At 46.6% G+C, this 16,209-nt stretch overlaps 1 protein-coding gene across 2 annotated transcripts; it reads right to left on the minus strand.

Annotated features, from left to right (window-relative positions):
• Window positions 1-511: 511 nt before the first annotated feature.
• LOC117367875 (zinc finger protein 436-like) lies at window positions 512-15,709 on the minus strand. 2 transcript variants are annotated; one of them, XM_033960934.1, is made up of 3 exons: window positions 15,551-15,709; window positions 3,091-3,122; window positions 512-2,582 (listed from the first exon to the last, which is right to left on the minus strand). In XM_033960934.1, the coding sequence occupies exon 3, from the start codon at window positions 2,512-2,514 to the stop codon at window positions 823-825; it is 1,692 nt and encodes a 563-aa protein (XP_033816825.1). In that variant the 5' UTR covers window positions 2,515-2,582; window positions 3,091-3,122; window positions 15,551-15,709; the 3' UTR covers window positions 512-822. The 2 variants fall into 2 exon arrangements, with proteins under 2 accessions (XP_033816825.1, XP_033816824.1); XM_033960933.1 differs by lacking the exon at window positions 3,091-3,122 and having other exon boundaries at window positions 15,551-15,708.
• Between the last annotated feature and the right edge of the window lie 500 nt (window positions 15,710-16,209).

The following is a 16,209-nucleotide window of genomic DNA, read 5'->3' on the forward strand; positions in this document are numbered from 1 at the left end:
GGCGCGCCGACAACTGAGCGCAGACAACTGAGCGCAAGGTTGACGGTGCGCCGAAGAAAAGCGCTATTTTAAAGGGCTCCAACGGGGGGTGTACTTAACAGACATTGCGCTGGCGTTGTGGGGGTTTGTAACCCCCCACATTATACTTAAAACTGAACTTTTTCCCTAAAAAACAGGCAAAAAGTTTGGTTTCAAGTATAATGAGGGGGGTTACAACCCCCCAAACCCCCCTAACGCCAGCGCGATTTCTGTTAAGTAAAATAGGGGGGGTTCCCCACCAAAACCCCCCGTCAGAACCCTTTAAAATAGTGCTTTTCTTCGGCGTGCCGTCAACCTTGCGCTCAGTTGTCGGCGCCCCATTGTCTCGCGCGATTTTGTCTATGAACCAAAAAGTGAGCCAAGTCTAGGACAATCAAGCTGTTATGACATCACCGATGAGGTTGGCTCTTATTGATGGAATGAGGCGATTTGACGTCACAATGCCAGCTCTGGTTACCAGAGGCTGAATTTTTTCTCACTATTTATTTATTTAATTTTCTATACTGTTCTCCCAAGTAGAGAATGACAAGGGGACAAATTTTTCCCTGTCCCTGCAGGAACTCATTTTCCCGTCCCTGCAAGTTCTTTTCCTGTCGCTGCTCCTTTTCTGCAAGCTTCGTCCTCAACTGCACAAGCTTCAAACACTTTAAAATCATAAGTGTTCGAGGCTTGTGCGGTTACAGGAATGGGACAGGGGCAGCGACAAAACTCGCAGGGACGTGTCATTCTCTAGTCCTGTGGTTCACTGGGGGAGGGGAAGATGGCAGCCTCTACTGTCACCACCTATTCCTCCTCCTCCTCGTCTTCTTCCTCCTCTGGGTTCAGTCCATGCTTGAGGCGGTGCAGTTTCAAGTAGCGCAGCTGGGTGTAGGTCTTCAGGCAGAGGGGGCAGCGGAAGCACTTCTCCCGGGTGTGTATCTGCTGGTGACGCAACAGGTCGCTGGACTCCCTGAAGGCCTTCTGGCAGGTGGTGCAATGGTAGCGTCGCTCCCCAGTGTGGATGCGCTTGTGCCGCTCTAGGTGCGAGAGCTGCCGGAAAGTCTTTCCGCACAGGTGGCAGCCGAAGGGCCGGTGGCCCGTGTGGATCAGCGAATGGCGACGCAGGCCCGAGATTCGGGCAAAGGCCTTCCGGCAGAAGCGGCATTTCAAGGGCTCTTGCAGCGGCTGGTCCTCCTTCTCCTTAGCGGATTGCGGTGAAGTCTCGTAGATCTCGTCCGTGCCCCGCACCCCACTGCTAAGGACACTATCCAAGGTAATGCGAATTGTATCTGCGTGCTGTACCCCGGTCATCTGTATTGAGGTTGTGCGTGTTTCCTCCTCACTAGAGGTCTGGTTCATATGTCGCTGTCCACTGCGTGCGCTGGCGGTATTAATATGCTGTGTGGCGCCACTATTCGTCTCATCTCTAGGTTTGCCTTTTGCCTTGGCTGGCACCAGAGACACCGCTCCCTCAATTATATCCTGTGCCTCTTCTTCAGTGGCGAGAGCAGAACCAGCATTGTGGCGCTGGTGGTGCACACGGGCATTGTGCAGGTGCTTGAATCGTTTGTGGCAGACAGCGCACTGGTAGGGTTTCTCCCCCGTGTGCACCCGCTGGTGTTTGAGCAGATCGCTTGTGTCCCGGAAGCCTTTCCCGCAGTCCGGGCAGGGGAAAGGCCGCTCCCCTGTGTGGATCAGGTAGTGGCGCTCCAGGTGAGTGGCCTGGCGGAAGTGCTGCCCACAGAGAGTACACCAGAAAGGCTTGGCGCCAGTATGGATCACCGCGTGCTTCCGCAGGTTGGAAGAGTTGTTGAAACGCTTCCGGCAGTCTCCGCACTCGTACAGCTGCTGCCCAGACGGGCCGGTTCGCAGGTGCAGCCCACGCCGGTGCAGTTCCAGCTGTTTCTTGCTCTCAAAGGTCCGGCTGCAGAAGGTGCAGGGGAAACCCCCACTCGAGGGGTTGGTAGGGGCCGAGGGGCTGGGCACTGGGTCTGTGGCTGGCTTGGGTAAGGACCGGTGTTTCTCCCGATGCCTTTTCAGGTAGCAGATCCTGGAGAAAGTTTGCTGGCACTCTGCGCAGCTGTAAGGGCGTTCTCCGGTGTGCACTCGGTAGTGGACACGGAGTTCAGTGGAGTCACGAAAGCCCTTGGGACAGAAGGCGCACTGGAAGGGCCGCTCGCCTGTATGCACGAACCGGTGCCGATCCAGCTGCGACTTCTGGCGGAAGGTGGCTCCACAGGTCTCACAGGGATAAGGCCTCCAGCCTGTGTGGATGTGCCGGTGGCGGCGTAGGTTGGATGGATCTGAGAAGCGCCGGCTGCAGGACTCGCACTCATAGAAGCGCCGGTGCTGCTGCCGGAGTGCCGGTTCAGGACTGATCCCCCCTGCCTCCGTGCTCTGAAAAGGTTCCTTTTCCCTGAGCACGAACTCTGAACAATTTGGGGTGGCCTCCTCACTCCCACCACCATTGCCCTCCTGGTCCAAAAAAATGGACATCTCTGCCCTGGCCACATCCCCTGGAGACAACTGGTCACAGCTCAGGTCTTCACTATTATAAGCTCCTTCTGCAAAGAAAACAAAATCCTCAGTTTAGAAACGGCGGCTATCAAAAGTACAATATAATCTAGGTCCTTTTCTCAGGGGGTACTTGGTGATAAGTATCAGTACTTTTTCTAATATCTGCAAAAACTGATCCGAGGCCCCCGTGTATTCATTTCAACAATTTTTTATTGATGGCATGACCAAGAACAATAACAAGAAAATGAAACAGTACAATCTTATATAACTCCTGTTTCCACCCCCCCCCCCCCAAAAGTTACCAATCTGCAATGAAGGAAACATGAAGAATAACTAACAATAGAACCTCAACCACAGAAAATAACAGCATAGTATAACCATCGTACTGCCCCTCCACCTCCCTCCCTCCCCCCACTCTCTCTCCAACCCCCTCCTCCCACCCTAAGAGACAAATGCCACTTCAGCTTAGGGGAGTTTTAAGCCCCTGTCATGAATGGCCACCACACCTATCATTTAGGAGATGAAGGGCGTGATCACATGAATCTCCCGTCTCACCTCGCACGCTGCTCTCCCCAGGTGTAAAAAGTCTGCAAAAAAAATAGAAATGCGCTACAATTTTCAAAAAGGAGGAAAATAAATCTTAATGACTAAATGGCACTAGAGGTTTTTAACGTGGGCCCTGAGGTAAATGCTCTGACACTCATAGAAATTCCTATGAGCGTCGGAGCATTAACCTCACTGGCCCGCGCTAAAAACCTCTAATGCTGTTTAGTTAAACCCAGCGTAAATAACTAACCTACTGCGGGAATAGATAAGAATTTGAGCTGTTTACCACAGGTGCGGAAGCAAAGCTTTTTACCCGCCAAAACTCAAATAGGTGACCAATGCCTCATTCGCTTCAAGCCCCAGCCGATCAGGTTTGAGGAACCCATTATATGGGCAGATAGAAGTATTGAAATTTAGAGAGCAGGAAAGTCCATTGGTCACCAATTTGACCCCATGGCGTAAATGTGCATGAGTTGAGTCTGTTTCATTTGAAAGGAAGCTCTGGGATGATAGGGCATAGAATGAAGTTAAGAGGTGATAGGCTCAGGAGAAATCTAAGGAAATACTTTTATACAGAAAGGGTGGTAGATGTGTGGAACAGTCTCGTGGAAGAGGTGGTGGAAACAGAGACTGTGTCTGAATTCAAGAAAGCCTGGATAGGCACATAGGATCTCTCAGAGCGAGGAAGCGATAATAATTACTGCGGATGGGTAGACTAGACGGGCCATTTGGCCTTTATCTGCCATGATGTTTCTATGTTTCTAATCATTTCTATAGCGCTACTAGAGATACGTAGCGCTGTGCATCAAAACACAGAAGAGACAGTCCCTGCTCAAAAGAGCTTACAATCTAATCAAGACAGGCAAACTGGACAAGAAGGTGCATCTATACACAGTGCTCAGGTGGGGGAATGACAAGACAGATATCAGTGCTTAGAAAATGGGTTGGAGTTTTGAAAGGAAAGCAGCTTCATAGTCTGGATTTGAAAACTGCCAAAGATGGAGCCTGACCTACCGAGTGAGGCAGTTTGTTCCAGGCACACAGTGCAAGGTAGAAAAACCAAAATTCAATCTCCTAGAAAATGATAAGACACCATCCATTACAAACCTAGTAATCAACTCAACCACATTCCCCATGCAAACCACTCTAAAACTACTGGGAATGACGATTGACAGGTGCTGTACCATGCAACCACAAATCAATAAAATAATACAGAAATCCTTCGCAATCATGAGAAACCTAAGACAAGTGCGAAAATTCTTCGACAAAACTCAATTCCAGATCCTAGTCCAGGCCCTAATGCTGGGTCTCCTAGATTATTGTAACATTCTCTATCTCCCCCTGCCCCGCGACCGTGATTAAACAACTGCAAACAGTCCAGAACACAGCCCTGAGACTCATCTACTCTCTGAGGAAACATGACCACATCAGCGAGGCGTACCACCACTCACACTGGCTACCAATTCAAGCAAGAATACAATTCAAGTTCTACTGTCTTCTATTTAAAACCATGAACAGAAACAGCCCAATATACCTATACAACCGTCTAATACGAACCACCTCAACCAGACAAAGGAGAACCCACGCTCCATTCACATACCCCCCAATCAGAGAAGTCAAATGGAAAAAACTGTATAATGGCCTCCTGGCTACACAAGGAGCGAGATTAGACCGCCAACTCTCTACTTTGCTGATAACGACCCCTGACTACAGAACAATTAGAAAAGAAATAAAAACCATACTATTTTTTTAAAAAAACCCTCTGATACCCAACAATCGAAACCAACCTAACGTCTCCCTACTCTCTAAAACAACCTAACGCCACAAGAACCACCTCATCTCTACGAACCAATCTGACTACTCTCTATGAACCAATCTAACTATTCTATAATTCCTCTGGAAATGGCCAGATAGATCCTTTATGTAATCCGCCTTGAACCGCAAGGTAAAGGCGGAATAGAAATCACTAATGTAATGTAGAAAGGATGGAGAGTTAGCCGTAAAGGAAAAGGGTACAGATAAGAGAAACTCATGCGATGAGCAGAGTGACAGGGGGAGGGGAGTGTGGGGAGACAGGAGAGATACCGAGGAGCTATGGAGCGAATACACTTGTAGGTCAGTAAGAGGAGTTTGAACTGTATAAGGAAACAGATAGGGAGCCAATGAAGTGACTTGAGGAGACGGGTAATATTTTCAGTAATATGTTGCATGTGCATTTTATGTTTTTGATGTATTTGCTGTATTGCTGGCATGTTTAAATATTGAGAAAGGCTTTGTAGCCTAATGGACTAATAGTAAATATATTTGGGAAGTCAATAAATGGTCTCCTGAAGCTGGTGATATGGCCGAGGTGATTATTTATTCAGGTCATAAACAGGAAAAACTTTGGAAAATTCAACAGTCCGCTGGTTGAGTCTCTCTCCCAGTTCCTGAGCTCCTCCTGCTCTACAGCAGGGTGATTGGTCCTCAAATTTGATGTCAACTCTACACCCCCTTCTCTCTGCCCACTCCAGCAGGTACTGCTCTGACCCTCTTGGCTCCCTCATCTTCTCCCCCACCACCAGATCAATGGCTCCAATGACTTGAGTAACAGAGTAAATGACGACAGATAAAGACCTGAATGGTCCATCCAGTCTGCCCAAACATACACTCTCCATAATTTAATGATTTCATTTAAATTGTTCTTTTTCTTAGATATTTCTGTGCCAGAAACCCAGAACTCTGCCCAGTACTGTGCTTAGGGTCCATCTACTGGAGTCTCCGTCAATACTCACGCCAGCCCATCTTAACCATCCCAGCTGTCAAAGCCCTTCCCAGCCCGTCCTCAATTGAATGGCCATATAAGGGACACAGACCGTACAAGTATTGACCACTACTCACCTTAGTTCTTCAATATATACCATTATCCCAGGAAAAGCAGGCAGCCTATTCTCACATGTGGCTGACATCATCCACAGAGCCCGGATGCGGACAGCCTCGCAAACAGACTTGCTTGTAGAAAACTCAGAAGTTTCAAGTCTGCTGCACTACGCATGCGCGAGTGCCTTCCCGCCCAACACAGGGCGCGTCTCCTCAGTTCTCCACCGAGAAGTCTGTCTTTGACACTCTGCGCTGAACTTAGTTTGCTTCATGCCTTCTCTCACCACAGCTTCTGTTTTATTTTACTTCTTACCGTGTTGCTGTACTTTTCTTTTGGTCTTTGTTTAAAAAAAAAAAAAAGAAGTAAATTTTTTCATCGAGTGACTGGCGGGGCCTGTCGCACGTCCTCAGCCTGTGGGCTTCGACTTTGCGGCGGCTATCTTTCCTTCTATGTCCCGGCAAGTCACGGGCTTCAAGAAGTGTAGCCAGTGCCAGCATGCGATCTCCCTCACTGACTCACACCGCTGGTGTCTTCAGTGTCTGGGATCTGACCATCGCCTGGAGTCGTGCGTTCGCTGTGCTACTCTTCAAAATCGAGCCCTCAAACGTTGTCAAGTTCAAGTGGAGAAGATTTTCGGTATGGAAACCTCGGCTGCACCCTCGACCTCCGATTCGGACCAGCCTGCTAAGGGATGTCCTCCTGCCTCCACGATCTCGACTCTCATCAGACCTTCCTCGTTTGGAACGTCCTCGAATAAATCTGCCAAGTGTTCTCCTGAGCTTCCCTCAGGTCAGATACCTCAGCAGACAGTTCCAGCGGTGGTCCTCAAGCTACCCAAATATCATTCTTCCAAGTCGGAGCATTCTTCATCTTTGACCTGGGAGCCTTTACCCTCAGCAAGTGGTCCAGTTTCAGACTCGGATCCACAATTGCAGGCTACTATCCAGACCATTTTAGAGCGGGAATTTGTTCAGTTACTGACCAAATATAGTCCTGCCTCGACTCTGCTTCCTGCAGACCAGCCTGGGTACTCAGCAGGCTCACAAGAGGTCGAGTCCTTACCTGTGCATCGAGCTGAATCTACACACTCTATGCAAGGAGTCGAGTCTTTGCGAATGTTTGGTCTGGAATCCTCACACTCCATACAAGGAGCCAAGTTTTTGGGAGTGCTTTGAGATTCCTCGATTCAAACCACAGAGTCTATGAGACTTTGATCTACAGCTTCTAGCCCTATATCCTCATTTAAGGCATTGCCCGTTTTGAGGCATAGGGCGAAGTCTCCTCGACCTTGTATGAGACTTGCTTCCAGGCAGCATTCTCACCGCACATGAAGGACATGGTACTACTCAAAAGGGTCTAGAGAAGAGCGACTAAGATGGTTAAGGAGTTGGAGGAGCTGCCGTACAGCAAAAGATTAGAGAAACTGGGTCTCTTCTCCCTCGAACAGAGGAGATTGAGAGGGGACATGATCGAAACATTCAAGGTACTGAAGGGAATAGACTTAGTAGATAAGAGCAGGTTGTTCACCCTCTCCAAGATAGGGAGAACAAGAGAGCACTCTCTAAAGTTGAAAGGGGTTAGATTCCGTATGAACGTAAGGAAGTTCTTCTTCACCCAGAGAGTGGTAGAAAACTGGAATGCTCTTCCGGAGTCTGTCATAGGGGAAAACACCCTCAAGAGATTCCAGACAAAGTTAGACAAGTTCCTGCTGAACCAGAACGTACGCAGGTAGGGCTAGTCTCAGTTAGGACACTGGTCTTTGACCAGAGGGTCGCCTCGTGAGCGGACTGCTGGGCACGATGGACCACTGGTCTGACCCAGCAGCGGCAATTCTTATGTTCTTATGGCCCTCATCAAGGCATTCATCGAAGCACAGGTCCTCCTCCAGAGAGAAGCTTTCCTCGTCCAGGCCTTCCAGTTCTTCGAGGCCTCCAACTCCTCGAGACAGGACACCAGTAGCAGAACTTGAGGGCCCTGATTCCAGTGCCTCGCCCCAATCTGTTTATTCGCTGGGATATCAGTACTCCAGCGAGGCCTCACCTTCGTTTTCCACTCGAGGCGCCTCAAGGTCATTGAGTCCCTCTCGAGGCCATGCTCTGGTGGATCAATTGTCCTTTTCATCCTTCCTCCGTCAAATGGCTGAGGACCTGGATCTTAAATTGGACACTGGTTCTAAGTACTCTATGGAGTATTTAGAGGAAATGAATATGCCTCGGCCTCCTGCAGAGTCTCTCAAATTTCCTCTGAATAGACTTCTTTCTCAGACTTTCAAATGCCACCATGATTCTGATTGCTCCTCGGTGGCTGAGACAACCTTGGTACTCCCTTCTACTTCAACTCAGCAGCAGGGAGCCATACCGCAGAAGTTTCGTCAGCAGGAGACCTGAAGTTATGATGCCGTTGTACAGAGCCATGGTGAGGCCTCACTTAGAGTACTGTGTTCAGTTTTGGAGACCACACTACCGAAAGGACGTGCTGAGGATCGAGTCGGTTCAGAGAACTGCCACCAGGATGGTAATGGGACTCAAGGATCTCATGTATGAAGAAAGACTAAAGAAATTGCGGTTGTACTCACTTGAGGAAAGAAGAGAACGGGGAGATATGATTGAAACGTATAAGTACATCACGGGATACATCGAGTCAGAAGATGATATCTTCGGGCTAGTGGGACCCTCGACCACCAGAGGACATCCGCTGAAAATCAGGGGAGGGAAGTTTCATGGCGACTCCAGGAAGTACTTCTTCACTGAAAGAGTGGTGGATCACTGGAACAGACTCCCACTCCAGGTGATAAAGGCCAGCAGCGTGACAGATTTTAAGAAAAAATGGGATACTCACGTGGGATCTTTAAGGGAGTAAATTCAGGGGAGGGGATACCTGGAATGGGCAGACTTGGTGGGCTATAGCCCTTTTCTGCCGCTTTTTTTCTATGTTTCTATGTTTCTACCTTCTACCAGTTTTTCCATCTCTGCTTACACAAAGTCAGGGATCTCTGCTGCATCCCAACCTGCAGTCTCTATACCTGATAGCTTGGTACCTCTCAACATAACTCTTCTTCAGTTTTATCAGCCTGTTCGGGATGTTTTAGAGGCTTCCAGAAAGCCTGCCACTAGACAATGTTACCACCAAAAATGGACTAGATTTTCTACGTGGTGCATAACAAGGAGCCACAAGATACCTCCTTGTTTTCCGTCTTGGATTATCTTCTGCACTTATCTACCTCTGGCCTCAAGTCTACATCCATTCGAGTCCATCTTAGTGCTAGTGCTGCTTTCCATCAGCCTATCAAAGGAAAACCCGTGGTTTCCAGATTCACGAAAAGGACTTTTCAATGTCAAACCTCCTCTCAAACCGCCTCCAGTTGTTTGGAATCTCAATGTTGTTCTTTCTCAATTGATGAAGCCTCCTTTTGAACCAATGCTTATGGCTCATCTGAAATATCTCACTTGGAAAGTGGTGTTTCTCATTGCCCTCACATCTGCTCAATAGTCAATGAGCTGCAAGCTTTAGTTGCTGATCCACCTTTCACAGTTTTCCATCATGACAAGGTGGTCCTCCGTACTCATCCTAAATTCTTACCTAAAGTGGTTTCAGAATTTCATCTCAATCAATCCATTGTACTTCCAGTGTTTTTTCCAAAATCTCATTCTCATCCTGGAGAATCAGCTCTTCATACCCTGGACTGTAAACGTGCTTTGGCTTTCTACTTGGAACGCATCAAACCACACAGATCTGCTCAACTTTTTGTCTCATTCAATCCAAACAAGTTGGGGCATCCGATTTCTAAACGAACCATCTCCAACTGGATGGCTGCTTGTATCTCTTTCTGCTATGAAGCCGGCGGCACAATGTACAGCGGCCTCAAAGAAAGCAAACAGAATATCAAAAAAGTATCACTACCAGAATGAAGGAAGTTATCCTGCCACTGTATAGAGCGATGGTGCGCCCGCATCTGGAGTACTGCGTCCAATACTGGTCGCCGTACCTTAAGAAGGATATGGCGATACTCGAGAGGGTACAGAGGAGAGCAACAAGGATGATAAAGGGCATGGAGAACCTTTCATATGCCGAAAGGTTGGACAAGCTGGGGCTCTTTACCCTGGAAAAGTGGAGACTTAGAGGGGACAAGATAGAGACTTATAAAATCATGAAAGGCATAGAGAAGGTGGAGAGGGACAGATTCTTCAGACTAGCGGGGACAACAAAAACAAGAGGTCATCCAGAAAAATTGAGAGGAGACAGATTCAAAAAGAATGCTAGGAAGTTCTTCTTCACTCAGAGGGTGGTGGACACCTGGAATGCACTTCCAGGAGAGGTGATAGGACAGAGTACAATATTGGGGTTCAAAAAGGGACTGGATGACTTCGTGAAAGAGAAAGGGATTGCAGGGTACAGATAGAGGGTTACTTACAGGATATTAAATAAATAGGGTATAAACATTTTAGGTAAAGAGCACTTACAGGTCATGGACCTGGGGGGCCGCCGCGAGAGCGGACTGCTGGGCGTGATGGACCCCTGGTCTGACCCGGCAGGGGCAATGCTTATGTTCTTTATGTTCTTATGCTATGCTCAGGCTGGACTGCATCTACAGAGTCGAGTCACAGCCCACAAAGTCAGAGCCATAGCGGCTTCAGTAGTTTCCTCAGATCCACTCCTATTGAGGACATTTGCAAAGCTGCCACCTCGTCCTCAGTTCATACTTTCACCTCTCATTATTGTCTGGATGTTTTTTCCAGACGGGATGGCCATTTTGGCCAGAGAGTATTACAAAATTATTCTCCTAAGTTGCCAACCCTCCCACTATCCCATTCTGGTTAGCTTGGAGGTCACCCATATGTGAGAATAGGCTGCCTGCTTGTCCTGGGATAAAGCATAGTTACTTACCGTAACAGTTCTTATCCAGGGATAGCAGGCAGCTATTCTCACAACCCAACCACCTCCCCTGGTTGGCTTCTCTGCTAGCTATCTGAACTGAGGAGATGCGCCCTGTGCTGGACGGGAAGACACTCACGCATGCGCAGTGCGGCAGACTCTAAACTTCTGAGTTTCTACAAGCAAGTCTGCTTGTGAGGCTGTCCGCAAACGGGCTCCGTGGATGATATCACCCATATGTGAGAATAGCTGCCTGCTGTCCCTGGATAACACCTGTTATGATAAGTAACTGTGCTTTATTTTCTAATTAGAGATCCTCTGTTCATCCCTTGCCTTTTTGAACTCCATTTTCCTCTCCACCACCTCCCTCGGGAGTGCATCTCAGGCATCAACCACCCTCTCCATAAAGAAGAATTTAAGAACATAAGAAGCGCCATCTCCGGATTAGACCTTCAGTCCATCAAGTCCGGCGATCCGCACACGCAGAGGCCCTGCCAGGTGTACACCTGGCATAATTTTTAGTCACCCATATCCTTCTATGCCTCTCATAAGGAGATGTGCATCTAGTTTGCTTTTGAATCCTTGAACGGTCGATTCCGCAATAACCTCCTCTGGGAGAGCATTCCAGGTGTCCACCACTCTCTATGTCAAGCAGAACTTCCTGATATTTGTCCTGAACTTGTCCCCCCTTAGCTTCATTCCGTGTCCTCTTGTCCGTGTCAAATTGGACAATGTAAATAGTTTTTTCTGCTCTATTTTGTCGATTCCTTTCAGTATTTTGAAGGTCTCGATCATATCCCCTCGCAATCTCCTTTTCTCAAGGGAGAACAATCCCAGTCTCTTAAGTCGATCCTTGTATTCCAGTTTCTCCATCCCTTTTACTAGTTTCGTTGCTCATCTCTGCACCCTCTCCAGCAGTTTTATATCCTTCTTTAGGTTGGGAGACCAATGTTGGATGCAGTATTCCAAGTGGGGTCTGACCATCGCTCTATAAAGCAGCATTATGACCCTCTCCGACCTACTCGTAATTCCCTTCTTTATCATGCCCAACATTCTATTTGCTTTCTTTGCTGCCGCCGCACATTGTACTGAAGGTTTCAGGATCCTATCTATCCAGGTCCTTTTCTTGTTCGCTCTTACCCAGAGTTGCACCTGACATTCTATACTCCTGTTCCTTATTCTTATTGCCTAAATGCATTACTTTGCATTTCTCCACATTAAACTTCATCTGCCATTTCTCCGCCCATTTCTCTAACTGACACAAGTCACTCTGGAGTTCCTTGCTATCTTTCTGCAATCTGATTGCCCGGCATAGCTTTGTGTCGTCTGCAAACTTGATGATCTCACTGGATGTTCCTTCTTCTAGGTCATTGATATAAATATTAAATAAAATCGGCCCAAGTACCGAGCCCTGGGGTACACCGCTAGTCACTTTCTCCCAGTCGGAGAACTTCCCATTTATGCCCACTCTCTGTTTTCTGTTCTCCAGCCATTTGCCTATCCATCTTTGTATATCCCCCCTCTATTCCATGGCTTTGTAGTTTCCTGAGAAGTCTTTCATGTGGAACTTTGTCGAACGCTTTCTGGAAGTCTAAGTATATATTATATCCACCGGTTCTCCACTATCAATTTGTTCGTTCACGGTCTCAAAAAATTGAAGTAAATTTGTTAAACATGATTTCTCTTTCCTGAAGCCATGTTGACAGGCTTTCATCAGGTCATGTGTATCCAAGTGCCAGACTATGCTATCTTTAATTAGTGCTTCAACCATCTTTCCAGAGACAGACGTAAGGCTCACAGGTGTGTAGTTGCCCGGATCTCCTCTCGATCCTTTTTTGAAAATTGGTGTGACATTCGCTATCTTCCAGTCGTCCGGTATCTGTCCAGTTCTTGCAATAACTCTCCGATTTCAACCTTCAATTCTTTTAAGACTCTCGGGTGAATTCCATCCGGTCCAGGGGATTTGTCACTTTTAAGTTTGTTGATCTGGTAGTAGATCTGGTCCAAGTCCACTTCTACTGTGGTGAGGCTGCCTTCTATTACTCCTTTAAACACTTTCACTGCTTCTGGTACTGTTGCGGTGTCCTCCTTCGTAAAGACGGATGCAAAGAAGAAATTCAGTCTGTCTGCAATTTGTTTGTCTTCCTTGATGTACCATTTTCTTCCCTGGTCATCCAGCAGTCCACACCGCCTCTTTGCGGGGTTTTTTCCCTTTTACGTATCTAAAGAAGGGCTTGAAGTTTTTGGCCTCTTGCGCTATTTTCTCCTCATAGTCCTTTTTGGCATCCCTTACCGCCTTGTGACATTTCTTCTGATCATCTTTATGATTGTTCCAAGCTTCAGTTGTTTTCGTGCGTTTCCATTTTTTGAAAGAGTCCTTCTTTTCTTTTATGGCTTCCTTCACCTGTCTGGTAAGCCATGTAAGCCGATTCTCCTTTACCTTTAGTTCTCCTTTCTTTGGAAATCCGCGGAATGTAGAGATTTTGTGCTTCTGTGATAGTATTTTTCAGTAGGGACCATGCCTGATCTACCGTTTTAATTTTGTCCATCTTTTTCTTGAGCTGTTGTTCTACCATGGCTCTCATGCGATCGTATTTACCCTTTTTAAAGTTTACGGTCATGGTTAAGGTTTTGGTACGTTTCCCTTTCCCGATGTCAAGTTTAAAGTTGTTCATGTTGTGATCGCACGTCCCCAGCGGGACCGTGACTTCTACTTCTTTTGTCGGTCCCGTGAGGCCATTTAGGACCAAGTCCAAGGTGGCGTTGCCTCTTGTTGGTTCTCTTACCATTTGTTCCAGGAAGCAATCCCATAGCGCCTCCAGGAACTTGGCCTCCTTGACGCAGTTGGAGGTTCCCAGGTTCCAGTCTATCCCTGGGAAATTGAAGTCTCCCAAGATTATTACATTGCCTGTCTTGCATTCTTGTTTGATTTCCTCTATCATTTCCTCTTGAGTCTACCATTGAGAAGAATTTCTTCTTCTCACGGGATCTTTAGACATGACTGTTGGGAACCTTTATTACGAAAATGTTCTATTTCCTAAACTCTGAAGGGGTTCTGGATTGGTACCTGCTAGGGGCTGTTTCGCCCTGATTCACAGGTCTTACTCAAGCAGAACCCATCAGTTCTCGATCCTTCGGAAAGTTGGATTAAGGACCTCATACAATAGCAGAGGACATGTTAAGACACAGGGGGGCAAAGTAGGAGGTAAACCAATATTACCAGCAGATCAAGTCACCACCAAGACCAGACAAAAGTGATTTCTGGTATGACAAAAGTTGAAAAAAAAGTCTCTTCCAGTTGGCGGTTCTTGTTGCAGTGAAACAGAGATCACGACTGGCAAGGACACTTACAGTATATGCTACAGAAGAGATAGATCCTTTTGTTTAAAGCAGCGTCTCTCAAACTTTTTTAGCTCCGGCACAGTAAACGGAGCAAATGTTTTTTGCGGCACATTATAATTGAAATTATAAAATTGCAAGACCAACAAAAAATTACATTTGAGAGTTATTTATTTAAAGTTCTTTAAGCTATGTTTGGGTAATTGTAACAACGGTGAAACTAAAGTAGATAGACTAGAATAGCTAATCAATGCGATGGATGTGCTTGTTTTTGAGTGCAAATTAACTCAAAACGCCGCTTGATAGTCGACAAGCAAACACACATTTCATCATCCACCATCTGCAGTCGGTCTCTTTTTTTTTTTTTAATTTAATTTCTGTTAGGGCTGAAAGTCCAAGTTCGCAAAGATAAGAATATCCAAATGATTGCTTTGTTGCTCAAATTAGGATAACTACTGCATAAAAAAATAAAACAAAAATTACTTGCCGTTAGTTTTTAAGGAGCAATCATGTCAAAGAACGATGCTTGTCTGGGCGGTTGTTTCCTTACGCAATGCAACGCAGACGCTCATACCATGGACAGACTTTTGCGTACATGTCATCTATTCTAGTGTATACTTATGAAGGAAATTTTAAAAAAATTAAGTAAAATTCTGGAATATCTCCAGGGCACACAGTTTGAGAGACACATATTTAAAGCTTGAGGTTTAATAGGAGGGGGCCAAAGATACTTGTCTTCCAGTCAATCAACTAGGAATACTAGTCTGATGTCTGGTTGATGTGTACTAAACCCAGACTTCTATGCAGGGCACAGGCGGATACTGGAGCACCAGGAAGAATTTAGTCACTGGAGTGCAACAAGGAGCAAGCCTGAGCGACAAGATATTCTGACTCTCACCCACTGTCAATTATGCCTTTTAGACAGGAGTCTCCTTGCTATTTTCGGTCCACTCTCTGCATTTTGCTGGATTCTCCTTCTGCTATTTTCAGCCCCTGTTCTCACTGCATTTTGCTGGTCTCCTCTGCTATTTTCAGCCACTGTGCTCTCATTTTGCTACAGTTTCCTTTGCTATTTTCAGCTGCTGCAGTCTCCAGTAAGCCTCTTTATAATTCAATCATTAGCATGCCCCTCCTCCCCCCCTTAAATAAAACAGGCCAGGGCACATCTGCCAGATGAAATTCCCAAGAACAATAAAACAGGAATCTAGCAAAAAGGTTTCCCGGACCAGGGACCCTCCTTTCCTGAAATGCTTTCCTCCCATGCAAATTCATTCATACCATCACACACAGTTCTCTCCCAAAATATGAAAACATCTCCAGTGCAGTAACAAACATGTAGCTTTCTTTGCAAAACTCTAGTCTCTTAAAAGTATAAGGAAAACAAATGCATCACTTTACCTAGAAAACAGGTTTATCTGCTGCTTTCCCCCAGGTGATCATTGAATCTGCTTGAATAGATTTTGCTGTAGGTCCCCTCTGATGCTCAGCATCTTCCCCCGCTTTTTCCTCTCCCCCCTCCCCCATTTCTGGGCTGGGTTTTGCTTTTGCAAACACAGGAAAAGAGTGACTGGATATTTAGACCAGAAAGCAACTTGCAGCAGACAGCTTGGTTCCCAGACAACACATGCACTGCCCTTCATAGGCCATTTAACCCCTTCTCTGCAGCCCCACGCTGGCAGGGACTTCTACAAGGGTGCTGGAGAATGTAGTTTCTTTCATTGGGTACGAAGGGGCGGGGCTCAAAAACCCTGGGCAAATTAGAGCACAGGGACTGAAAATACCAGAGGGGGACTCCAGCAAAATGAAGAGACATACAGGGGCTGAAAATATCAGAGGAGACTCCTGGAAAATGTAGTGTGCAAGGACTGAAAATACCAGAGAAAGACTCCAGCAAAATGCAGAGGGTGTAGGTGCTGAAAATACCAGAAAAAAAAAACTCCAACTGAAAGGCAGAAAGTGCAGAGGCAGAAAATATTTTGATTGTTTTAGATGTAATCTGCTTTGGTTTGAAGCAAAATATATATACTCATATTTTAAAATAAATAAATAACAGAGGA

The sequence above is a fragment of the Geotrypetes seraphini genome, chromosome 10 (genome assembly GCF_902459505.1).
Source record: "Geotrypetes seraphini chromosome 10, aGeoSer1.1, whole genome shotgun sequence".
Taxonomy (NCBI): domain Eukaryota; kingdom Metazoa; phylum Chordata; class Amphibia; order Gymnophiona; family Dermophiidae; genus Geotrypetes; species Geotrypetes seraphini.

Coding starts and splice junctions, on each gene's coding strand:
- LOC117367875 (XM_033960934.1), bottom strand. CDS start 2,514: ATGTCCATTTTTTTGGACCAGGAGGGCAATGGTGGTGGGAGTGAGGAG.